Source organism: Jaculus jaculus, chromosome 12 (genome assembly GCF_020740685.1).
Source record: "Jaculus jaculus isolate mJacJac1 chromosome 12, mJacJac1.mat.Y.cur, whole genome shotgun sequence".
Lineage (NCBI taxonomy): Eukaryota > Metazoa > Chordata > Mammalia > Rodentia > Dipodidae > Jaculus > Jaculus jaculus.
The window spans coordinates 93,593,112-93,619,091 of NC_059113.1; the positions used below are offsets into that span (position 1 = coordinate 93,593,112).

At 45.9% G+C, this 25,980-nt stretch overlaps 1 protein-coding gene across 7 annotated transcripts in view; it reads left to right on the plus strand.

Annotated features, from left to right (window-relative positions):
• Znf827 (zinc finger protein 827) overlaps positions 1-25,980 on the plus strand; it is a 233,663-nt gene that overhangs the window by 126,352 nt on the left and 81,331 nt on the right. For all 7 annotated transcript variants that reach the window (XM_045130866.1, XM_045130860.1, XM_045130865.1 and 4 more), the window contains exon 7: positions 2,462-2,519. In XM_045130866.1, the coding sequence (XP_044986801.1) occupies positions 2,462-2,519 (58 nt within the window). The remainder of the gene's footprint in view (positions 1-2,461; positions 2,520-25,980) is intronic.

Consider the following 25,980-nt stretch of genomic DNA (forward strand, 5'->3'; position numbering starts at 1 on the left):
CCTGAGTGCTGGTATTAAAGGTGTGTGCCACCATGCCCAGCAAGCTAAAGGTTTTTTTTTTTTTTTCTTAATTATTTATTTATTTACAAGCAGAGAAAGAGAGAGAGAATGGGCGCACCAGGGCCTCTAGACACTGCAAACGACCTCCAGATGCATGAGCCAGTTTGTGCATCTGGCTTTTCCTGGGAACTGGGGAATTAAACCAGAGTCGTTAGGCTTTGCAGGCCAGTGCCTTAACCTCTGCAATATCTATCTAGCCTGGCCTAAGAGTTTTGATGTGTAGATTTTTGTCAGCTTTACAACCTCATGAGATGATTTTTTTTTTCCTCTAAAGGCAGGCATATCTACAAAGTAATACACTTCTATAATGATTTAAGAGTTAAAATTAGCCAAACTCTGGCATATGTGCTTCTTTTCAGAAAGTCTCTCTGTAACGACACATTATCACAGTCTCTTGTCAGCTAACAACTTTGTCTCTAGGCTAGAGAGATGGCTTAGTGGTTAAAGGCGCTGGCTTGTGAAGCCTGGTGGCTTTGGGTTCAAGTTCCCCAGGACCCATGTAAAGGCAGATGCACAGAGTGGAACATGTGCCCAGAGCTCATTTGCAGTGGCAAGAGGCCCTGGCAGGCCCTTTCTCGTTCTTTCTCTCCTCTCTCTCCCTTTGCTTGCAAATAAATAAGTAATAAAAAAGAAAACAGCTTTGTGTCTAAGAGTTCTCCCCTCGCACTGTCACTGCCTGGGTGACCTCCACAGGTCTGTTAGCTCACATTGTAAGCTGTCTGCATGGACACTGGGTGACAATGCAGACTCACCCTCAATGTCGCTGGTGAATGGACAGAAAGGCCAAGTAAACACCCAACCTATGGCTTCAGGCCACTATAACCCAGGTAGGTAGGGCCAATGTTATAAACCTTTTTTACAACTTTCTAAAAATCTGCAAGATGAGTTTTGTGTTTTGTTTTGTTTTTTAATTTGTCTTGCCAGTGAAATCTGAAACCTTTGTACAGTCGGCCAGGTTTTCTATAAGTGTCTCAAAGAAGCCATTGAGAGCTGTGATGGTCAAGATAGAATCCACACATTTGAACTGGATTGGCAAGGCGACAGTCCAATTCCATGTTCTTGAAAGCTAATTAAATAATCTCTGACAGCTGGTAGCTACAGACCTTGGGACACACGAGGGAAGGGCTTACCTCTTCTTGTTTAATGACACGATTCTGTCCCTGGTGACATTTATTAGAATAAGCAGTCGATGGCTGCAGCACCAAGAGATCCTCTGGCCATTCTTTTTTTTTTTTTTAATTTTTTATTTATTTGTTTGAGAACGACAGACACAGAGAGAAAGACAGATAGAGGGAGAGAGAGAGAATGGGCGCGCCAGGGCTTCCAGCCTCTGCAAACGAACTCCAAACGTGTGCACCCCCTTGTGCATCTGGCTAACGTGGGACCTGGGGAACCGAGCCTCGAACTGGGGTCCTTAGGCTTCACAGGCAAGCGCTTAACCGCTAAGCCATCTCTCCAACCCCCTCTGGGCATTCTTACAGCCCCTCTCAAAAGGGGTTTAACAATGCAGAGTCATAGAGGTTGTTGTCCAAGGCAGCGGTGGGACAGTTGACACAACTCCATTGTTGTGTAGATTTAGCGGACAGCAGACATTTTCAGGCAGGGAAAGACGGGGGAAACAGCTGTCTCTGGGCTTGCTGTCGTGTGTGTGTGTGTGTGTGTGTGTGTGTGTGTGTGTGTGTGTGTGTGTGTGAGAGAGAGAGAGAGAGAGAGAGAGAGTTTTTAACTGGCTACCTTTGATTAGTGTTCAGTAACTAATCTCGTAGAGATTACCTACAGGCTTTCTTAAAATTTTTTAAATTAATTTATTAATTAGAGAAGAAGAGAGAAACAGAGAGAGAGAAATTGTGCACACCAGGGCCTCCAGCCACGGCAAACGAACTCCAAACTCATGTGCCACTAGGTGCATCTGGCTAACATGGGACTTGGAGAATCGAACCTGGGTCCTTAGGCTTCACAGGCATGCACCTTAACTGCTAAGCCATCCCTTTAGCCCCCACCGGCTTTAAAAAAATGTTTTATTTATTTGAGAGAGAGAAATAGAGATTGAGACAGAGAGACAGAATGGGCACACCAGGGTCTGTAGCCACTGCAAATGAACTCCAGACACATGTGCAACCTTGTGCATCTGGCTTCTGTAGGTACTGGGGAATTGAACCTGGGTCCTTAGGCTTAGCAGGCAAGTGCCTTAACTGCTAAAGCATCTCTTCAGCCCTGCCTACAGGCTTTTTGACTCATCTTTTCCAATAAGTTAGGGAGGAGTTGGGCGTTTTAAAAAGAATCCAAAAGAATTTAACCGAAAGGAAAAGAAAAATGTTGCAGTGTTTCTGTTTAAGCCTGGACGATGGAAGGGCAGTGCGCTCAATCTCAGAGGTACGTGTTTCCTTCTGTCTCCTTACAGAAAAAGTGAGCAAGGAGCACAATCATACGAAAGAAAACGCCATCCGGACGACCACCAGGTAGGCCGCCTTGGACAGGGTCCCCTCCTTGGACGCCGTCACACCTGTGCCATGTATGCGTTGGATGTTGTTTCCGGAAATCGCTTCCCCCCCATCATTTCCAACTGGAACCCCTCATCCAGGCAAAACAACACGCAACCTGAGGATGATAATGGGGAAAATCATTGGTGTTTATTAACCATCTATTAGAAGTCTTATTTGCTAGGAGTTGTCCTTATGTAATTTTTTTTAAAGTTCTTATAATAATTTCGAGAAATAATTATCTTTGCAAAACCTTAGTTTTATTTCTATGTATTTTATTTTTACTCATTGGTACCCAGGGCCTGGTGCATGTTAAGCATGAATGACTACTGAGATGTGCTGCTAGTCCCCAGAAGTCTCTTTCTTTTCTTACTCTGTATGTGATGTGCGCATGGTATGCGTGTGTTTGTGTGTGGACATGTGTTTGTGTGTGTGTGTGTGTGTGTGTGTGTAGGCCAGAGGTCAAGGTAGAGTTGTCTTTTCTCCATGTGATAACACACCTGAGAGTTATTAACTGGCCACCTGAATGCAAAGTCCTCAAGGGCCTGTGGCTTCTTTTGAAGGAGTCCATGGAAAGGAAGGGGTAGGTTGCCTGGGTGTCACTTGGGTGGTCTTCTGGTTTGATTGAAGCACTTGGGCTATCCTTGACTGGGCATATTCCTTCCCATGATGCATCTGACTTGAATCATGTATGCTCAGTTTTGCAAAGGCATAAGATGGTCCACAGTGGTCTCTCCCTAACCGTTCACTTCAAGGGTCATTTTTTACTGGGCATGCGCCCCCAAAGCAGTCCAGGCTGAATGGTCCCCCTATTGTTCTGATCCTGTGTCTGTTTGAATAGGAACTGATAATAATGGTCCCTGAGGGGAGGAGAAACCTGGCTCATTGTTTGGAGTGGATTGCACAAGGCAGCTCCACAAAGGTGGGAGCCCCAGGAGTTCCTCACAGTAATACCTGAGTCCCCGAAAGTTGCCCGTGTATATGAGGACAAGGATGTGTGTGCACTGCCCAAGCCAAGCACTGTCCCCGGGACAGAGGCTCTTTCCCTCTGCTTGCCTGCCTCGGCTTGGGCAGCAAGGAGAGAGAGTGAGAGAGAGAGAGAGAGAAAGAGGGAGAGAGAGAGAGAGACAGTGAGGGAGGGGGGAGGGAGGAAGGGAGGGCAGAAAAATGGCGTGAATCATATTGTGGGCAAAGCAGCTTTCCACTTGGCAAAGGCAGTTTGAGGCAGTCAGCCAGGGTGAGTTACCCATCACTCTACGTTAGAAAAAAGAGGAGGAGGCAGGGGCGGGGCTCAGTGGCTGCCGGGTGGGCACGGCTGCCAGGCTGCAGGCCCAGCTTCCAGGAGGCACAGACAGGGGCTGGCTTGGACAAGCTGGCTGGCTAGACTAACCTAGTCAGTAAGTAAACTCTGGGTTCAAGTGAGAGGCCCCCACTCGGTACATGGAGTGAAGGGTGTAATTTGGTCTGGAACCTCACTCCAGCTCAACCCCTCGTTCTGGAGGAAGAACTCAAAAAAAAAAAAAAAAAAAAACAACTCAAGACTGACTTCAGAAGCCCCAAATCCTTCATTAGCTTCAGGTCCCCCCAGCAGAGTTGGTGTGTCCTCCCAGAGAAAGCTCTCAAGGGGATGGACCCTCGTAGTGCGCAGAGAAGGGGCCAGGCGGGCACCCAGCTGCATTCCCACTCTGTCTCCTAGAGATGACATGGTACTGTGCACTGGGGTTACCAGAAGGTGTGCTGTGAGACCAAGTACATCCTTTTCAGGTGTCCTGGAAAGAGGTAACAGGAAGTAAAGCTAGTCAACAACAACTAAAATGCACCTCCAGCCTAAATTGCCTTGGCTGGAACTGAAGCATAATTATAGGACAGAAGAAAAAAATTTAAAAAAAAAAAAAAGACATTCGGCAAGGGCTGAAGAGATGGCTTAGTGGTTAAGTGCTTGCTTGTGAAGCCTAAGGACCCTGGTTCGAGGCTCGATTCCCCAGGACCCATGTTAGCCAGATGCACAAGGGGACGCACACATCTGGAGTTATTTGCAGTGGCTGGAGGCCCTGGCGCGCTCATTCTCTCTCTATCTGCCTCCTTCCCTCTTTGTCTGTCACTCTGAAATAAATAAATAAAAATTAAAAGAAAAACATTCGGCAAAAATGAAGCCACCATCAGTTCTCTTGCTGCAAGATTATGAGTAAGAAAACATCCAGATCAGATCTTTGGCCTGAAATAAAGGCAGAATTGCTTTCTGGAAGCCTCTGGCAGGAGGCAGTGTTAGAGACCAGCGTTTCTTGGTTTGTAATTCGACAGAATCCTCATTGTGTTGGTATTTTTCCTTCTAGTAGGTACCTCACTCAAATCCACAAATAGATTTCTTTTACTTCTACTTCTCACCTCATTACTTCAGGTGGAATGTAGAATCAAGCTGAGCCAAGAAATTGTCTTTCCCTTAGCTGATCTAGGGACAGAATAAGATACCAGCTTAGTTTCTCCTTTGCCCATTCTTGCTTTCCAAGGAACTTATTGTTTTGTACCCACAGGTCAGTAGATGGGTTACCTGTGAGGACGTGACTTGTGGTACATGTCGAACAGATGTACGTCAGCCTTCTGCATTTTCTATCTCCAAGTTTTTTGTTCGTGTCTACGTCATGTGCTGTCTGTGTCTGTGTGCTGTATGCACATGTATGTGCCCTTGTGTTGGCCTGTGTGCTCGCCTGGGGCAGCGGACACTTGCCTCTGGTGGCTGGGCGCTGCATTTTTCTTCCACCCATTCTTTTAGCTGGAGTCACTAACTGAGCCTGGAGCGAGCTCTGATGATTCCCAGGTCTCTTGTCTCCCTACAGAACTGGGGTTACAGGCATATGTGGTGACACTCAGCTTTTTTATGTGGGTTCTGGAGATTCAAACTCAGGGGTGGGGCCTCAGGCCTCCTCAGGCCCTCCTGCTTGTGCAACAAACACACTTAATCAGCAGTCATCTTTATCTTAGGGTACTTAGTGGAATGATTGTGTGTGTGTGTGTGTGTGTGTGTGTGTGTGTGTGTGTGTGTGTGTAAATGCAAGCATGGTCCTATCACACCGTGAGTGCAGAGGTCAGAGGATAATTCAGGCCAAGCCTTTCATTAGTCAGTGTTGGATTCGCCAGGCTAGCCTGCCCCGGGAGCTTCCAGGCAATTCTCTCGTCTTTGCATCCCTTTCTCGCCATAGGTGGCCTGGCATTACAGGTACTATGGGTATAGTGCCCAGCTTTACACAGGTTCTGTAGATCCAAAGTCAGGTACCCACACTTGTGTGGCAAGCAATTTGTCCCCTGAGCCATCTCTCCAGCCCTGCTGTGGTTTGGGGGTGATGGTGATGGGAAACAAAGTCTCACATGTGGCCCAGACTAGCCTGGTTCTCCAAAGCCAAAGCCTCAGCTTCCCAAGTGCTGCTGGTCTTACAGGTGTGTCCCCCCGCCCCATGCCTGGCTTCATTATCTATCACATTTCTTACATTTGGTTTTCTAGAAGACCCTAACTGTTCAGATATTGGCTCTCAGCTGGATTCAAGTTCAGAATTTTCTGTGTTGGGGAGTTACTGGGTACCCTGAAGATGGTTTCATACAGCAGGAAGCCTCGAGCCGCTGGCCTGGCTGCACTGACGGAGAGCCTTGCCCTGCCTTTCTGCAGGTGGCTGATGGGCCTCCGCGCGGAGCACCTCCTTCCCTGTCCCCTCCGGGTCCTCACCTTTGTACATCCACAGCCTTCCCCCACTGTTGCTCATCGTCGTGGAGTTTGGCTTGTTTGCCCCAACCACACAAGGAAAAGTGTAGCAGCCCCAGGTGGAACTCACTATGACATTAGTCCTGTAGGTGCCAGCGGGGAGGACAGGGCCGCTGGGTTCCCACGGCCAGCACCACATACGCAGGGCTGCTGTGCGCTGCTCACTCTCCCATGAGCTCTGCCCCCTTCCCAAGCGGCTGCTATAAACTGGGAAGACATGGAGAGCGGAAAGTAACGGGAGTCACCGCTCCTTGTTAGCCATTGTGACAACTCTTTAGTGACACTAAAGGCTGAAAGCTAACAGCTAGCAGGTTTCTGGATCACTGCCTCCCTGCCTCACATGTTTAAGCTCTTAGAATGGAATTTTTTTTAACATATGCACAAGTCAGGAGCACACACTAGTCACCCAGTTTAGACCACTATCAGTTCAGGGCCAGTGTGATTTCATCCGCCTTCCTCCCTTTGTTAGTCTCCCCGTGGATTTTTAAAAATATTTTATTTTATTTATTTATTTGAGAGAGAAACAGGCAGATAGAGAGAGAGAGAATGGGCAAGCCAGGGCCTCCAGACATTGCAAATGAACTCCAGACACACGTGCCCCCTTGTACATCTGGCTTACACGGGCTCTGGGGACTCAAACCTGGGTCCTTAGGCTTTGGCTGCAAGTGCCTTAACTGCTAAGCCATCCCTTCAGCCCTCCCCCCCACAGATTATTTTGAAGCAAATTCTAGACATCACATTAAGAATTTGATATATTATTATTATTGTTGTTATTATTATTATTATTTTAGTTTGTTTTGTTGTGGGGCTGGGATTGGGAAGGAGCTCTATTACTCAGCCACATTCTCGCAAGTACTGCTTCAGGAATGCCAGGTTTTTGATGTTTGTTTGTTTGTTTCTTTGTTTGTGTCCTGCAAAGTACTTAGAATCAGCTGTGTAAATTAGAATCATCTTCCCACAAGTACAGGAGAAAAAAATAATCCACCAAAGAGCACCATGGAGCCAGGCAGAAAAATCAATTTACTTAGCAGTTAGAATGATTGGATCATGTGGTCCCGCCTTGACCTTGTCCCTCTGCCTTCCTCTGTGCGCCCTCCTAAGGGCACCTCCACTGAAGCTATTCTTCAGTAAGAACTTCACTGTAAAGGGCAGAAGAGCAGTGCTTTTGCCTGTTTAACCCTCCCATCTAGAAAATTCAAGTGTAAAGAAGGCTGTGGGTCTCCTTCGAGAGTGTGCGTGGAATGAGTGATCTCCAGGCCAGTCTAGATAACAAATGGGATGAGGCCAGAGGCCCCAGTGTACCCGTGAGAACAGAAAGAGAGACAGAGCGTTAACGCTTCCAACAAAATCCCGATGCTTCCATTTCCTTTCACCAACACCAGCCAAGAACGTGCAGGGACCGGATGGCCAGCCGTGTTGGTCACTTAGTAGATGCAAACACACAAAGCCTGGTTATCATAACCAGATCCCCATGTTTAATGGAAGATCACGAAGATCCCCGTCTCTCGCCGTGGGCTGTCACCTGGCCAGATGTTGGACAAGATGGAGCAGAACAGTGGAACCATAGGATAAGAATCAGATAGCTCCCAGCAAATGAGTTGCACATGCTCAGCGCTGCAGGGCACCGTGAGCTTCAAACAGTGGTTGCCAAGAACCCTCTCTCAGTCATTTGTTCCCTCTCCCCTCCCACCCCCACTAATAAATCAGTGTCTGGGGCTGGAAAGATGGCTTAGCAGTCATGTCACTTGCTTGCCTATTAAGCCTAAGGAACCAGGTTCAATTCCCCAGAACCCATGTAAGCCAGATGCATAGGGTGGTGCATGCATCTGGAGTTCCTTTGCACTGGCTGGGGCCCTTGGTGTGCCTATTCTCCCTCCCTCCCTCCCTCTCCTTCTCTCTCTCTCTCTCTCTCTCTCTCTCTCTCTCTCTCTCTCTCATACATACATAAATACATATTTTTTAAGTTAGTGTCTCAGCTGGTCATGGTGGTGCATGCCTTTAATCCCAGCACTCGGGAGGCAGAGGTAGGAGGATCACTGTGAGTTCGAGACCACCCTGAGACTACATAGTGAATTCCAGGTCAGCCTGGGTTAGAGTGAGACCCTACCTCAAAAAAAAAAAAAAAAAAAAAGTTAGTGTCTGTTGGGGTATCAGATTGCAGGCCTTGAAGACAAAGCCTCTTACATGGGGCTTGCTTTATTCCGAAAGCAAAGATGGGCTTGCCTGAAGTGTCTTTTTTTCCATTACTAGGCAAAACACAAAAGTGGAAGAATCAGAGGAAGGCAGACTCATATCATGCCATGCAGACCAACATCTAATTTGCCCCATTTTCAGAATCTGAAATGCGGGCTGTTTTTCTGTAATTTAGATAATGGCGCAAACAGTGTTTACTAAAAGATGTATTTACCTGGAAGTGTCCGATATAGGATTTTCCTGTGTGATGGCTTGGATGCCTGCCCTTAAATATTTATGATTCAGTAATAGAAATTGCACAAAATTATTTTAAAAAATGTAATGTGCTGCCTCAATTCTTGCGATTTCCCCTTTTCATTTCTTTGGAGAACCTGAGAGAATAATGCTCTATTACTTTAAAAAGTGAGAAATTACTCTGAGAACACCAAGTTAGACAATAGTGATTAGGAAAAGAAATAGGAAAAACAGCCAACAAAATGGGTGATTTTTTTTTTTTTGAGTCATTCTCCATATATCCTCTTTGCCATCCATATTTTGTGACGCTAAAATTAAATACACTGAGGACACTAACACATTTAATTTTAAGTTACTAATACATTAATGGAGTCCCATTCAGTTTAGAGACTTTAAAAAATTGTTTTTGTTTGTTTATTTGCTTGTTTGTTTGTTTTTCCTTTTTGGAAGGAAGTCAAGATTGTTTATGGGCCATACGCGATCCGTGTAAATTTTAGAAAGGCGCCTTTTCTCAACACACTGCCATCTACTGGAACACTGTCCCAAGAAATGCTTAAATCTTTGACGTCTGTGATGTCCCTCATCAACCCCTAAGTAAGGTGTCTTTGTGGGGCTGGAGAGATGGCTTAGTGATTAAGCACTTGCCTGTGAAGCCTAAGGACCCTGGATCGAGGCTCGGTTCCCCAGGACCTTCGGTTAGCCAGATGCATAAGGGGTCACACGCATCTGGAGTTCATTTTCAGTGGCTGGAGGCCCTGGCATGCCATTCTCTCTCGCTTTCTTTCTTTCTCTCTCTCTCTCTCTCTTTCTCTCAAATAAATAAGTAACAATAAAAATTTTTTTTAATGTCTTTGTGCAGTGGACAGCCCACAACACTGTCTGCTGCCAACCGGACCCAAATGCTGTCTTGAGAGTCTTTTCACTGGCAATCCTCTCGTTTCAAGTTATCTTTCAGTTTCACTTTTCAAATAAATGAAAAATCATTCTTAAAAATAGACTATTATGGGCTGAAGAGATGGCTTAGCGGTTAAGTGCTTGCCTGTGAAGCCTAAGGACCCCGGTTCGAGGCTCGGTTCCCCAGGTCCCACGTTAGCCAGATGCACAAGGGGGCGCACGCGTCTGGAGTTCGTTTGCAGAGGCTGGAAGCCCTGGTGCGCCCATTCTCTCTCTCTCCCTCTATCTGTCTTTCTCTCTGTGTCTGTCACTCTCAAATAAATAAATAAATATTAGATTTTTTAAAAAATAGATTATTATGCTTTTCCACATACACACAAACCACTTGAAGTTTGTGAAATGTTGCCCTTTGTTTTGGGTTTTGTTTTTGTCCGCCCTCCCCTCTCCCCCACCGCATGTTCATTTCACCAAGCCTTTCTGAGCATTTATTTATCATCTCCGGTCCTGCATCATCCTATGGGCGCCGTCCTCTGGTCCTGTTCTCTCCCCTCTGTGGCAAGGGTCCTGGGTCACTAGGTTGAAGTGATGCGCTCTCAGAACTGCTGGGGGCCATGTCACTCGGAGGGGACAGGCAGAGAGCTCCCTGTCAGGGTCTGCAGAGGTCGTGACTCTCTCTGCTGCATTTTCCGTGGACTACTGGCGTGCCCTTGTCATCTCGAGCATCTAGGATAAAGTGTAAATGTGTAAGTCTCTACAAGGTGACAGCCAGAGCCTGTGACAGACGCAGCTGGGGCAGAGCCGAAGGTTGGTGCAGCTCATGGGCTGGCCTCAGCCCCTGTCCTGATCTGGGATTTTCTCTCAAGTGTCTCCAGGGCTGTGACTGGAAATCCGACAGATGTCCAAGGGTTGACCTTTAGCAGGGGAGCACGCCTGTCACATGACAGAGCAGGGTGGGTCGGTGTCCCTGTGCATGGAACTAACGCAGGTATGCACAGGACCCCCTCAGACCATGACAGGGAGTGTGGAGGCTCCCTACACAGACAGCTCCTGATCTGGGTTTCTTTGTGAGGCCACATTCCCACAGGAGACCCAGGTCCCTCCTTAGTTGCCATTTCTATATCCAGATGTACTGGTTTCCCTCCTTGGTCTGCCAGTATCTCAGACTATCCCAGTCTGGCCTCTCCACCACAGCAGCCCTGACAGGGCCTGCATTGTGCTTGCTGTCCTTACAGAGAAGTTTCTGGTCCCCTAGTAGATGGAGGTTACAGCTCAGCAACCAGAACCAGATCTCTGAACTCTGTGTTAGGTTTTCCATACTGGTCCACCTTTAAGATATCCACACATAGAAGGCATAATATTATTCAAAAAACAGCAACAACAAAAAATCCTACCAAGGGGGCTGGAGAGATTGCTCAGTGGTTGAGGCACTTACCAGCAAATGCTAAGGACCTGGTTTTGAATCCCCAGAACCCATATAAAGCCAGATGTACAAGGTGGCACATGTGTCTGGCGTTTGTTTGCAGTGGCTAGAGGCCCTGGTGCACCCATTCTCTCTCTCTCTCTCCTCTCTGTGTATCTGCCTCTTTTTCTCTCTCAAATAAATAAGCTAAATAGGAAAAGTATTCTTTTATTTTCTTTTAATATTTTTGTTCATTTTTATTTATTTATTTGAGAGTGACAGAGAGAGAGAGAGAGTGAAAGAGGCACATAGAGAGAGAAATACAGAGAGAATGGGCGCGCCAGGGCCTCCAGCCACTGCAAACGAACTCCAGATGTGTGCACCCCCTTGTGCATCTGGTTAACGTGGGACCTGGGGAACCGAGCCTCGAACCGGGGTCCTTAGGCTTCACAGGCAAGCGCTTAACCGCTAAGCCATCTCTCCAGCCCAGGAGAAGTATTAATAAAAAAGTCTTACCAAGACATTACTGATATGTTTTTCTTTCTAACATGCTTTTCCCCCTGCCATGTTTCATACAGCCCCTTCCTTCCACAGCTCTGGACTTCCGGAGCCTGCTGATGTCCAGGGCCATCATTTACGTACATTTGTTCCTGATGGTTCTTTTACACCTGTGCCTCCAAGCTCACTCTCTGAATACCAAGTGTCTCCCAAAGGAAAGGATCCTGGGTTAGGGCAATAGCTCGGTCGTTACAGTGCCTCCCTCACAGGCATGAGGACCTGAGATTCCCAGAACCCCTATAAATGCCAGGCATGGAGGTGCCTAGTAGCCTAGTGCTAGGGCCATGGGGCCACTGGCTAGCTCGTCCAGCCTGATTGGTGAGCTCCAGGCTAGTAAGAAACCTGTCTCCAAGGAGGTGGGTGTCGCCTGGAGATAGCACCCAAGGTTGTCCACTGTTCTCCCCATGCTTGCATCTGCAGTTGCACACTCCTACACACAAAAAACCCCCCAAAAGTAAAGGGGGTCTGGAGAGATAGCTCAGCAGATAAAGTGTTTGCTTGCAAAGCCTGACCGCCCAGCTTTGATTCCTCAGTACTCACATAAAGCCAGATGCACAAAGTTGTGCATGTGTCTAGAGTTTGTTTGCAGTGACAGAAGGTCCTGGAGCACCCATATTCATTCTCACTATCAGTATCTGTCTGTCTCAAATAAGTAAGTATAAATATTTGTTTAAAATAGGGCTGGAGGGATGGCTTAGCGGTTAAGATGCTTGCCTGCAAAGCCAAAGGACCCGGGTTCGATTCTCCAGGACCCACATAAGCCAGATGCACAAGGGGACGCAAGCATCTGGAGTTTGTTTTCAAGGCTAGAAGCCCTGGTGTGCCCATTCTCTGTCTCTCCCTCTTTCTTTATCAAGTAAATAAATAAATAAAATATTAAAAATGGGGACTACAAAGATGGCTTGGTGGTTATGTTCTTGCCTATGAAGCCCAAGAACCCCAGTTCAAGGCTTGATTCCCCAGGACCCACATAAGCCAGATGCACAAGGTGGCACATGCATGTGGAGTTCGTCTGCAGTGGCTGGAGGCCCTGGCCCTCTCTCTATCTGTCTGTCACTCTCAAATAAGTTAAAAAAAAATAGAGCTGGAGAGATGGCTTCGAAATGAAGGTGCTTGCCTGCTAAGCCTAAGGACCCAGGTTGGATTTCCCAGTAATCACGTGAGGTGCCCAAGGTGGTACATGCATCTGGAATTTGTTTGCAGTGGCTGGTGGCCCTGGTGCACCCATTCTATCTGCCTCTTTCCCTGCCCTCTTTCAAATAAATAAATAATATAATTTAAAAGAGTAAGGGGAAGCTGGGCATGGTGGTGCACACTTTTAATCCCAGGTCCTGGGAGGCTTACAAGAAGGATCATCAGGAGTTCGATGCCAGCCAAGGTTACAAAGTGAGTTCCAGGTCATCCTGGGCTAAAGTGAGACTTTGCCTGGAAAGCACCAAAAAATAAATTTAAAAGATAAAGAGCAAGAGTACAAAGGGTGAGGGAAAAGGTAAGCAAAAATATTGCTTACAAACATCATAGTGAAACCTGATTCTTTGTATGCTAATGAAAAGGTTTAAACAGAAAAGAAAAAAGCAAGGACCCTAGAGAGTAAAACATCATAGTTCTTTCTTTTTCAAAATTAAAAAAAAATTATTCACTTATTTGAGATATATATATAGAGAGAATGAGAGGGAGAAAATGGGCAAACCAGGGCTTCCAGCCCCTGAAAACAAACTCCAGATGCATGTGCCACCTTGTACATCTGTCTTATGTGAGTCCTGGAGAATCGAACTAGGATCCTTTGGCTTTGCAGGCAAGGACCTTAACCTCTAAGCCATCCCTCCAGACTGTTTAAAAATTTTTTATTTTATTGTTTTATTTTTAATTTTTGGGTTTTTAAAAAAATTTATTTGAGACAGAGAGTGGGAGAGAAAAAGCAAACATGTATGCATGTGAAAGGGACAGAGAGAGAGAGAGAATTTGCTTGTCAGGGCCTCTAGCCTCTGCAAACAAACTTCAGACACAAGCTCCAGTTTGTGCATCTGGTTTACGTGGCTACTGGAGAATCAAACCCAGGTCCTTAGACTTTGCAGGCAAATGCCTTAAGTGTGCTAAGCCATCTCTCCAGCCCTAAATTTTTATTTTGAATTTCATAGTTTTTTTCTTTTTTAAAGTTTGAAGGTAACTGTGACTTCCAGAGAATGTAGGAAAATTTATACAAGTAAAAATTCAGGGGCTGGGTGTGGTGGCGCACGCCTTTAATCCCAGCACTTGGGAGGCAGAGGTAGGAGGATTGCTGTGAGTTCGAGGCCACTCTGAGACTACAGAGTGAATTCCAGGTCAGCCTGGGATACAGTGAGACCTTACCTCGGAAAACCAAAAAAAAAAAAAAAAAAAGTTCAGGGCTGGAGAGATAGTTTAGCAGTTAAGGCACTTGCCTGCAAAGCCTAATACCCCAGGTTCGACTCCCCATTACCCACATAAAGCCAGATGCACAAAGTGTTGCATATATCTGGAGTTCATTTTCAGTGGCTGGAGGCCCTGGCATTCTCTGTCTCTCCTATGTGTGTCTCTCTCCCTTCTTTGCTCTCTCTCTCTTTGCTTGCAAATAAGTAAATAAATAAAAATATTTTTTAAATCCTCATTTGTAATCCTGCTACCCTGAAAGAGCCACTGCCTGATTGGTGATAGGTATATTTGCTTAGTTTTCTCTCTTTATGTATGTATATTTTCTCATAGAAACTGGATCCTACAAATATACAATTTTACAAGCTTCTGCACTCACCCAGGCATCTAGTAAGCATCTTTCTGAGTCAGTCACATAATTCAATATTTTCCTTTTAACATTTGCCTAGTATTCAACATTTGTGTGCGGGTCATTACTTAATCAGTCCCCTGTGGTTGAATATCATCAGATTATCCCCCAACCCCAAACCTAGTTATTACCAGCAGAAACACTGCTGGGGTAAAAGGACTCCCAAAAGCATTCACATTTTTTCAGGTTTTTGTTGTGAATTGCCAAATTGGCATCCAAAAAAAAATTTTTTTTAAATGCAGTCTAAAATTCTCCCAGGAACTGATGAATGAGAGAGACAGTCCAAGATCATTCAAGGCCTCTGACAAACTCCTTACTTTATCATCTGAAAGAGTAGTTAGGGGTTGTGGGAGTGATGGCTCAGTGGATAACATTCTCGCTGTGCAAACACGAGGAGCTGAGTTCAGAGCCCCAGCAACCACGGAAAGACCAAGGAGGTGATGTGTGGCAGACCAGCCATGACCCCAGTGTTCTGGAGGCAGAGATGGGGTTCTCCAGGGCCGGTCAGCTAGCCGGATTAGCTGAATCAGTGAGCTCTGAATTTGAGGTAGAGACACCTGCCTCAGCAAATAAAAGTGGAGAGGAAGACACCCGGCCACAACTCTGACCTATACACACACACACACACGTGCATACACACCTGCACACGTCTCATACACACATGTAAACATTTTATCAATGATTGGATTTAATATATCGTAAAGATTTTATTGAAATCTGTTGATCTCAGTGGTTTATGTATGATGAGGTGTATCTATTTGTTCCTTCATGTGCTTCCTTTACTGCCATTTTTTTTATTCTGCTAGCTGTCTTATTTGGGTTGCATTTTTTAGTTGTTGCTACTGACTATGACAATAATAAGTTTCAAAACAAAATATAAAGCATAACATAATGTGTCACCATCTCCCCACCATGAGATAGTAGTTTTCAACATTTGGTCCCATTTGCCTCACAAGTCTGTTTTCTCCGTGTATATTAATTTTTGTTTGCAGCCCTGGGGAAACCCAGGTGTCACATATGCTGAGCGAGTGCTGTGTCACCAAGCCACATCTCAGCCCCCTCCTCTGTATTTTAAATATTTTGTTTAGTTAGTTAGTTGTTTATTAGAGAGAGAGAGAAAGGCAGATAGAGAGAAAATGGGAGCTTCAGGGCCTGTAGCCTCTGCAAACAAACTCCAGATGCATCTATCACCTACCTCATGCATCTGGCTCACATGGGTACTGGAGATCTGAACCTGGGTCCTTAGCCTTCACAAGCAAGCACCTTAACCACTAAGCTATCTCTCCAGCCCTCCCCTGTATTTTAAATCACATCCCAGATACATATGTTCACTCTCAGATGGCATGTGATATGTCTTTTTAGATCTCGGACTGGAGAGGTGGCTCAGCTGTTAAGGGTACTTGCTTGCAAAGCCTGACAGCCCGGGCTTAATTCCCCAGTGCCCACGAAAAGCCAGATGCACAAAATGGTGCACGCATTTGCAGTGGCTAGAGGACGTGGCATGTCTGTCCTCTCTATCTTATCTTTCTTTCTCTCTCTCTGTTTGCAAATAAAAGTATCAAAAAGGATATTTTCCACAATACTATTTTTCAGACTTCATAAAATAAACATCACCTTCACCACCTTATTTTTTTGAGACACTCTATGTAGCCCAGGCTGGCCTCAAACTCACTGTGTAGCTGAGGATGACCCTGACACCTGATCATTCCTTTCCCACTTCCCGTAGTGCCTGAATTGCAGGCATGACCTCCAAGCCTAGTTTATGCAGTGCTGGAACTCGAACACAGGGCATCTGAGATCTGAACCCAGGGCTTCCTGAACACATGGTGAGCCCTGTACCAACTGAGCTACGTCTCCACTCTCGTCCTGAGCTTTGAATTATTGAGAAGTTGCTGTTGGACTTGTCTCAGTCCGTGCCCAGCCATGTCTGTGGGATGCAGAAAAGAAATACACTGTAACTTCCTTGTCACCTCAAGAAATGAAAGCAGAAACTCTGGTGTGTGTCACCTCTGGGAATGGGGTGACTGTGACCTTGGCTCCCCTCTGCCTCAGCCCTGCTGAGTCACGGAAGCCACAGTACCAGCCTGGGCTTTTTGGGAAATGTCCCAGCTGGCCTCCTCTGCTGATGTATAGAGATTAATTTCTATTTTGTTCACTACAATCCTTTTTTTTTTTTTTTTTTGTCTTAATGTGTGAGCCTAACATGATGGATGACCTCAGACTCCCAGTTCCAACCCTGAGGTCAGAGGAGGTTTGTAATGTCTCTTTTAAGTGTGAACAAGGAATTTTCTGTCACAGATGGCCAGGGTGGAAATCACAGCCTTTAATCTTATGTGCTCTTCTCCCCAGCTTCTGCTTATTTTTAGTTGCTTGTTTTCTTTTATTTGTTTGTTTTTTCAAGGCAGAGTCTCACTCTAGCCCAGGGTGACCTGAAACGCACTCTTGTAGCCCTAGGCTGGCCTCGAACTCACAGCCATCCTCCTACCTTTCCTGAGTGCTGCTGGGATTAAAGTCATGCTCCATCACATCCTGTTCCAGTGTTCTTTTTTTTTTTTTTTTTAAGATTTGTTTATTTATTTATTTAAGACAGAGAGAGAGAGAGAGAGAAAGACTGGGCACGCCAGGGCCTCTAGCCACTGCAAACTCTAGACACATGCGCCACCATGTGTATCTGGCTTATGTGGGCCCTGGAGAATGGAACAGGGGTCCTTATACTTTGCAGGCATGTGCTTTAACTGCTAAGCCATCTCTCCAGCCCCAGTGTTCTTTTTATTACAGTCAGGACATACATGAAACCACACAGGAAGATGAGTCCTCGTGTCTGGCATTGAGAAGGACAGGGTTCTTGATTTCCACTGAAAGTGTTGACTTTTGTTTGTTTGGTTTTTGGTTTTTCGAGGTAGGGTCTCACTCTAGATCAGGCTAACCTGGAATTCACTGTGTAGTCTCAGGGTAGCCTCAAACTCACAGTGATCCTCCTACCTCTGCCTCCTGAGTGCTGGGATTAAAGGAATGTGCCACCACACCCAGCTTGAAACAGTATTGTCTTTTTTAAAAATATATTTTATTTATTTATTTATTTATTTGAGAGAGAGAAAGAATGGGCGTGCCAGGGCCTCTAGCCACTGCAAATGAACTCCAGATTCATGTGCCCCTTGTGCATCTGGCTTACGTGGGTCCTGGAGAGTCGAACCAGGATCCTTTGGCTTTGCAGGCAAATGCCTTAATCGCTAAGCCATCTCTCCAGCCTGAAACAGTGTTGTCTTTTATTATAGTTACCTTCTTAAAATTACATACCATCACTTAGAAATATGTTACCAAACATATAAATATAGAAAAATACGGAAATAAATATTAAGAGCCTGCTAAATTATCAGCAAATAAAAAGTAATGTCTAAAAGAACAACAAAATAAATGCTACCGCAGAGGTTATGAAAATTAATTTACAAATAAAATACAAGTTGAATATCAGTAATACAGAATTCTGAGATGTTCCAAACCTCAAAACTCTTTTGAGCCCTGACCATAGCACCTCATGTGAAAATTTCCACATCTGGCTTCATGTGATAGATCTCTATCAAAACGCAGGTACCCTAAAAATATGTTAGACAATTACCTTCCAGTACAGAATGTGTAGGAAACAAGTGAATTTCCTGTTTAGACTGGGATTCCATTCCCAAGATGCCTCTTTAATATACACAGATGTTCTAAACCAAGTTTAAACCTTTCAAATAAGAGATCCCAACCTGTAAGGTTATTTGACTGAAAATGTTATATCTAACAAATATGACAATGCTCTTGTTTTCGAAGTTCAAGCATATTTTCACAACACTAGTCTAACATCTTTAAAAGTTTCTTTCTCTCTTTTTTGTGGGAGGGGTACGGATTTTCGAGATAGGGTCTCACTCTAGCCCAGGCTGACCTGGAATTCAATATGTAGGTAGTTGCAGAGTGGTCTTGATCTCCCAGTGATCTGCCTATCTCTCAGCCTCCTGAGTGCTGGGATTAAAGGTGTGCACCACCACGCCCACTAATAGTTTCTGTTTTTATTCATATTTATTTATTTCCCAGGGAGAGGGGAGAGAGAAAGAGAATATGGGAGTGCCAGGGCTTCTAGCCTCTGCAATGGAAATCCAGACAGATGCACCACTTTGCATCTGGCTTGATGCGGGTGCTGGGGACTCGAACCCCAGTTGTTACGCTTTGCAGACAAGCACCTTAACTGCTGAGCCATTTCTCCAGCCAATTAAAAAGTTTCTTTTGCCCTCAACTGCCTCAAGGATGTATGGAGAGCAGAGTTATATCTAATCGAAGCATTTCCCCTACGCCCTATATTTGAATGATCCCATATTTGATATGTTGAAGACAAAACTGGAATCTGTGATGGTCAGCCAGCGGTACCTTTATTCGGAGAGCATTTCCAGCCTGTTCTTCCTTTAGTTGCGTTCCCCATATATGGAAATTCCATCTGGGAGGTACTTTCGTTAATCACACCCATTCATAGTCCACACGTCAGAAAGGCTTTGAACTAGTATAAAATACAGCCCTGGGATAACATTGGTCCATCCTCTGTCTCTTCTGGTGACTATTGGAAACCTGAAAGATTGTTTTCTCAACTACAGCTTCCTGTTCACTTTACAATGTCGGGGTAGCATGGGAGAGTAACTTCTGGGGTGTATGTCACGATCTAAGGGATCCCGAACTTGGAATTCAAAATTCTAATTCAATGAATTTAAGCTATTGTATGGTGTTTCGTTTTTTAAAATATTTTATTTTTACTTATTTATTTATTTGACTGAGAAAAAGGGAGAGAGAGAAAAAATGGGTGTGCCAGGGCCTCCAGCCACTGCAAATGAACTCCAGACGCATGTGCCCCCTTGTGCTTCTGGCTACCATGGGTCCTGGGGAAACAAACCTGGGTCCTTTGGCTTTGCAGGCAAACACCTTAACCACTAAACCATCCCTCTACACAGTGTTTCAGTTTTTGAAAAAATGACATGGCAGGGCCGGAGAGACGGTAGAGCAACAGTTATGGCACTTGCCTGCAAAGCCTAACAACCCAGGTTCAATTCCCCAGTGCCCGAGTAAGGCTGGTTGTACAAAGTGGCACATTTGTCTGGAGTTCATTTGCAGTGGCTAGAGGCCTTGGCATGCCCATTCCCCTCCCCCATCTCGCTGTCTCACTTCTTTCTGTTTGCAAATAAAAACATAAATAGGTAATAAAATTCAATAAAATAGCTGGCCTACAAGTATCGCTCAGTGGCAGCGTCTGCAAGGCCCCAGCTCTAGACCCCTGGCACTGAAAATAGAAAGGGGCTAAGGAGATGGCGCAGCGGTTAAACTGCTTGGTTGAGAGATTGAGCATGATATACGAATGCATGGGCTTAGTAGTGAGGAAGACCTTCACAGGAGGCACAGGAAAGCCATCTGGCAAGGTGGCCCAGGGGCTGAGGTCATCTGGGGAGACAGTCACTGGCTCACACAGAGCTTTTCCATCACCCCAGACTGAGCCTGCCAGCTCTCCTTCGCAATATATAGCTTCTCAGACATAGCCAAGTCAGGTCATTTGTTCTGAAAATCTCCTTAAAATAAAACAAAAAGAAAATTAACCCAAATCCTTTTGGCCATATTTTCACCCCAGACCTTGGAAAAAAATGTCTGGAAACCCTGTTATGCAATATGATGCATGGCTGAATAGATAATCAAGAAATTTCAATTGAAAATCCCCCTTTTTTAATTCACTAAAGACAGCTTATGTGCAGATAGGAATCAGAATATGATTATAGGTTAATTTACCTTTTATAGTGAGTAAGATTTCATCCCATCCTGCTCGATGAAGATACTTGGGAATTTTGAGTAAAAACTCATTACAGAGCACTCTTTCTTCCTTGCTCAATCCTGTTTTCTTTTCCCCTTGGTCATTCCCAAGTTCAGTGCTGCAAGTAACTATGACTATTACTTCTTAAGATATAAACGTTCTTTTACATTATTCCTTCAAAACTATTGCATGTCTTGAGGTGAAGTCGTTTGCTGAGCTTTCTGTACAATGCTGTGGCTGTGTGTGTGTGTGCATGTTACCGTCATCAGAATGGGAATTCCTGTAATGTTGGTTTGGGGACAGTGGTTATAAGTTGATGGGCTTTCTGCTCTGCATGAAGCCGAGCTCCCCTGCTGGCCCTCAGATGTTAAAGGTGGAAATATTTGTGCCACAACCCAGCACTTAGCAAAATGTATCACTATTTAGAGCCATAATCTTTTATGGACTGCTTTATTATTTATTGTAAATCGTTCTTTCTGCAGCCCTGTGCCATTGACCCCGTAACCTATACTATCTGAGGCCTGGAATTGTCCACTCTTGATGACAGTGTTGCCTCTTCCTATCTTAGTTTGTAGATTTGCTACAGGAAAGAGAAAAAAATGACCAGACACACTGGGCAACTGTTTCACTTTTATCAGGAACTGAATAAACGTGAGCTGTCTCTTCTAAGTAACAAAACGCAGGGGAAAAAGGATAACACCTGCGGGTTTGGACTGCTTGAAGTTCATACCACCAGCTCAACTCTTTGTGGACTACTTATATGAATTACCTGTGCTTTCCAAGTAGGCTGTCTGTGTCCGGGGCCAAAGGGAGCATATTGTGGGAGATGGTGGCGTTGCTTAATGAAAGTGAGTGGTCACACCTCCCCTTTACGTTTTAGTTTCAACCTCCAACCACGCAGCATCAGAACAATCTAGTACGTTCTTTGCTCGTTTGTTTATTCATTTGTTTTTTGTTGTTGCTGGTTTGGTTGTTGTTGCAGTGTTTCTCATGTGGATGCATGTGGTGTGGGTGCATGTGTATGTGCATGGTCATATGTATACAGACACACATGGGTGTGGGTTCTTGTGTGTGTGAGTGAGTGTGTGTGTATGTATGTGTGCATGCATGTGTTTGTGTATATGTAGAAGCTAGAGGTCAATGTCAGGTGCCTCCTTCAATCCTTCTTCAACTTATATTTTTTAATATTTTATTTTTATTTATTTCTTTGAGAGAGGGAGAGAGAGAGAGAAAGAGGCAGATAAAGAGAGAGAGAATGGGTACACCAGGGTTCCAGCTGCAAAGTCCTGGCGCATGTGCATCTGGCTTACGTGGGTCCTGGGGAATCGAACCTGAGTCCTGTGGCTTTGCAGGCAAGCGCCTTAACCACTAAGCCATCTCTTCAGCCCCACTTTATCTTTTGAGACCTGGTCTCTCACTGAACCTAGTGGTTTAACCATTCAACTGAACAAGTTACCCCAGGGACGTGCCTGTCTCTGCCTCCCCAGTGCTGGGATGACAGACAGATACCACCACACCCAGCTTTTACCTGGTTACTGGGGGACCTCAAAACAAGTACTTTACCAACTGAGCCATGTCATCAGCCCTGCTTTTAGATTTTTGAGGCAGGTTCTCTTTCTCTAGCACAGGCTGGCTTGGAATTCACTATGTGGCCCAAGCCATCCTCAAATTCAAGGTATTCCTCCGGCCTCAGCCTTCCAAGTGCTGAGAATATAACAAGAAACAACAGGCTTGGTTTGCCTTTCTGCCGTCAGTGGGGCCTGGCAGAGACCAGTTTGCCCCCAGAGCAGTGGATGGGGACAGTAGGCACCACTCAGAATTGCAAATTGACCAGGGCTGAGGATTGCAGACAGTTTGGAAAACTAGGGCATATTTTAGCTTTTAGAGAGAAGTAATGAGGGTAGATTGTTTCTCTTTTTTCCAACTGAAAAAGAATTGCGGCCTGATAGGGTGGCTCACGCCCTTAATGCCAGCACTTACAAGGCTGAGGCCAGAGAATCACAATGAGGCTGGGGCCAGCCAGGGCTGCAGAGTGAGTGCCAGGTCAGCCTGGGCTAGAGAGAGACCCTGCCTTAAAAAAATGAATAAATAAAATTAAAAATAGCAAAACAAAATGGACTGGCTCTTGTTTCTAGGCTGTCTAGGATTCCACAAACTGAGGGGGCAGCTCCTCTGACCTCCTACACCCCTCCTATTTCCTTTGCTACGTGCATTCCCAGAAGAATTCCGGGATGTGCATCATCAGGATCTCCTAAGTACTAAGAGACCACGTGAAAGGCAGCGGAATGTGGAAGGCTTGTGTGCACGGTGAAGTCGGCCTTCCTGAATTCAAACCCTGCCACCGCTCGGGCGCAGGGCAGCTCCTCAACTGTGCTGTGTCTGCGTCATCCTGTGCGGGATAGGGTTGATGATGCCAGCCATCCCCATAGGTTCCTCTGAGGATTATCTGAAGTTGCCACACAAAGTGCCATGGACTCAAAACTCTGACGTGAAATGTCCCATCGAAGCCTAAAGAACCTCCAGAAAGATGGCACTTTTGAACCTCTGTCCCCATTACGCAGCTGAGGCCAACTCGGTAGAGTCTCCTTAGCCAAGTGACGCCGACAGCCGGATCCATCCGCTTCCAGACCGTTGACCCACTGCGCTCTGCGCCTCCTGAAAGCCCTTGACTGCAGCCGGGGCCGGCCCAGGCCTGGGTGCTCAGCTCACCAAGAGTCTTCTCTTCATAGACGAGACCTGTACTGCCTTAACTTCTGGAAGCTTCTGCATTGACCTTCAGCCCCAATAAAATGCTGATGCTTCTTTCCACGTCATCATCATTATGATGATTATCATTTGGTATTCAGCAGGTCTCCCTGTGCGATGGACTAGTTTGGGGGTGAGGGTTGGAAGCCATTCCTCTCCTAAGCGAGGTAAAGCTTGCATGCAGGACAGAAAAGGACTTGGGAAGTGGCTTCTGTCATGGCTGTCTCCTTTCACCCCACTGAGCCTCCGGGTGGTCATGGGGTTACACTCCCACTGTGGTGGGGATTGGAACTGTGAAAGAGCATAGAAGAGGCGGCTCTTGGGCCCTGCATCTACTTAAAAAAATCTAGGAGGGTCTACCCCCGCCACATAGGACATGGCAAGATTGATTTAAATGGACCTGTGAGCTTCATCTTCCTTTAAAACTTCTTCCACCTGGGCTGGAGAGATGGCTTGGTGGTTGAGGCGCCTGCCTGCAAGGCCAAAGGACCCAGGTTAGATTCCCCAAGACCCACATAAAGCCAGATGCACAAGGTGGTGCATGTGTCTAGAGTTCCTTCACTGGTTAGAGGCCTTGGTGCACCCATTCTGTATCTGCTTCCTTCTTTCTTTTTTCTTTCTTTCTTCCTTCCTTCTTCCTTAATTCCTCCCTTTCTTCCTTCCTTCCTTCCTTCCTCCCTCCCTTCCTTCCTTCCTTCCTTCCTTCCTTCCTTCCTTCCTTCCTTCCTTCCTTCCTTCCTTCATTGGCATACCCATTTTCTACCTGCTTCTTTCTCTCTCTCTCTCTCTCTCAAATATATAAATAAAATTAAAAAAGAAAAACTTCTTCCCTCTGCAAGGACTCTAGTCTGCAGCAGTGGCCACAGCATCTTCCCGTTCCATGTGAAGCCTGCTGTGACTGCCTGCCTGGTCATCTCAGTGTCCCCAGGCCTCACTGTCCACAGCATCCAGTTTCTTGAAACCAAAATCCTATCCTGTCTTGCCCTTACTGAAGACTCTGCAGTGCTGCCATTTGGGGGCCAAAGCCCTGGTCCCCGCATTGGGGCCCAACCCATTTCCCATCACATGGGTCTGCTTGAAGCTCCACAGACTGTACTGGGGCCATGTTCCTCAGCTCCTTGGAACCCAATGACTTTACCCTCCATGCAGCTCAGTGGGGACTGCTCCGAGAAAGCCCTGGGTGAGCCTCCCTGGTCAGGCCAGTTCTTCTAGTCACATGGCACCCATCTCCCATACAGCCTCAGCCATCTCTCTCTCCTTGTTACTGCCTGGTGGTCAGTTAACGTGCATCAGGACTGCCAGTGACTGAAGATCCTTGACAGTGGAACGTGGTGTCAGCAGCATGTTTCTAGTGTCTGTTCATCATAGGCACTCACTGAATAATCTCTGTTGGGCTGGAGAGATGGTTAACTACTAAGGTGGTTAGCTTTCATGTGAAGCCTGAAGACCCAAGTTCGATTCCCCAGGATCCATGTTAGCCAGATGTATAAGGTGGCACATGCACCTGGAGTTCATTTGCAGTGGCTGGAGACCCTGATGCGCTCTCTCTCTCTCTCTCTCTCTCTCTCTCTCTCTCTCTCCCTCCCTCCCTCCCTCCCTCCCTCCCTCCCTCCCTTCTTCCCTTATAAATAAATAAAAATGAAACTTAAAATTAAAAATAAATTAAGACAGGGTCACATGGTTCTCCGTGACAAGGGTATTTCTAGACACTCTTTGAAGGGCTGCTCATGAAGTTTGGGGATCTGAAAACTTCAGTCCATACAGTATCACCAGGTCCCCTGAACCCTCACCTATTGAAGTACTTTCTAAAGCCTGAGTCATGGTCCCATGAGAGGCCATCCCTGACCTTCACCCCGTGGTCACCTGCAGTGTTTCCCATGTGAACTGTTCACTGGGACAGGAGAGGTCACTGTCACTTTGTGCATAGGCTGTGAACTAATGGTGTGAGATCAAGTTGCGTGTGTGTGTGTGTGTGTGTGTGTGTGTGTGTGTGTGCGCGCGCGCGCGCGCACTGCATGCCTGCTTGGCAAGTGCTGTACTACTGAGTGACACCCCTAGCTCTGAAAGCAAGCACGCTCAGTATGTGACCAGCCAACCTCCAGCCTCCTTAAGTCTTTGATCCTTAGCAGTTTTCTTTCTGCTAGAGTTAAACTTTAGCTTAATCCTAGTAGTTAACCAAGGCTTCAGCCTCAGAGTCACCTTCCCTTCATTCATGCCATAGTGGCTTTCACACAAATGAAAGTGGCACTTGGGGGCCTGATGAAATGGCTTAGCGGTTAAGGCGTTTGCCTGTGAAGCCTAAGGACCCTGGTTCGATTCCCCAGGACCCACATAAGCCAGATGCACAAGGGGGCGCATGCATCTGGAGTTCGTTTGCAGTGCCAATTCTCTCCTTGTGTTGCATTCATGACCTCACAGCTGTCATTACTTGCACAAGACCCACACAGTATTGGGCACGTCTACATTTGGCTTGGGTGGTTGAAGGGAGGGGGAGGAGGAGAAGGCGTCAAAATAGAAGAGGGAGTAGTTAGGGAAAAGGGAGGTTCAGCAAGGATGGAAAAGGAAGGGTAAATGAAGGTAATGGGAGGGGATTAGGATCCAAATAAATTGTGTACACGTGTGAAAGAGGTCAATAAAAAGTCTTAAGAAGAGAATGGAAGGTGCAAAAGATTGACAGATAAATGAAAAAAAATAATGAAACAAAAACTATATAAGGCAAGCTAGGCATGGTGGAGCCCACCTTTAATCCCAGCACTCAGGGAGGACAAGGCAGGAGGATCACTGTGAATTGGAGGCCGCCCTGAGAGTACATAGTGAATTCCAGGTCAGCCTGGGCTAGGGCGAGACTCTACCTCAAGAAACAAAACAGCAACAACCAAAAATATACATAAGGCAAAACTGCATTCAATGTAGCCCAAAAGCCAAGACAAAACGGTGTTATCCACTGATGGAGGTTTTACATTAGCAATGTCACCTTCCACTTTCATCTTAACACTCAGTTTCCCACATCTAGTCATAGTCAACATGTGCCATGTTTAGAAAGGCACCAAG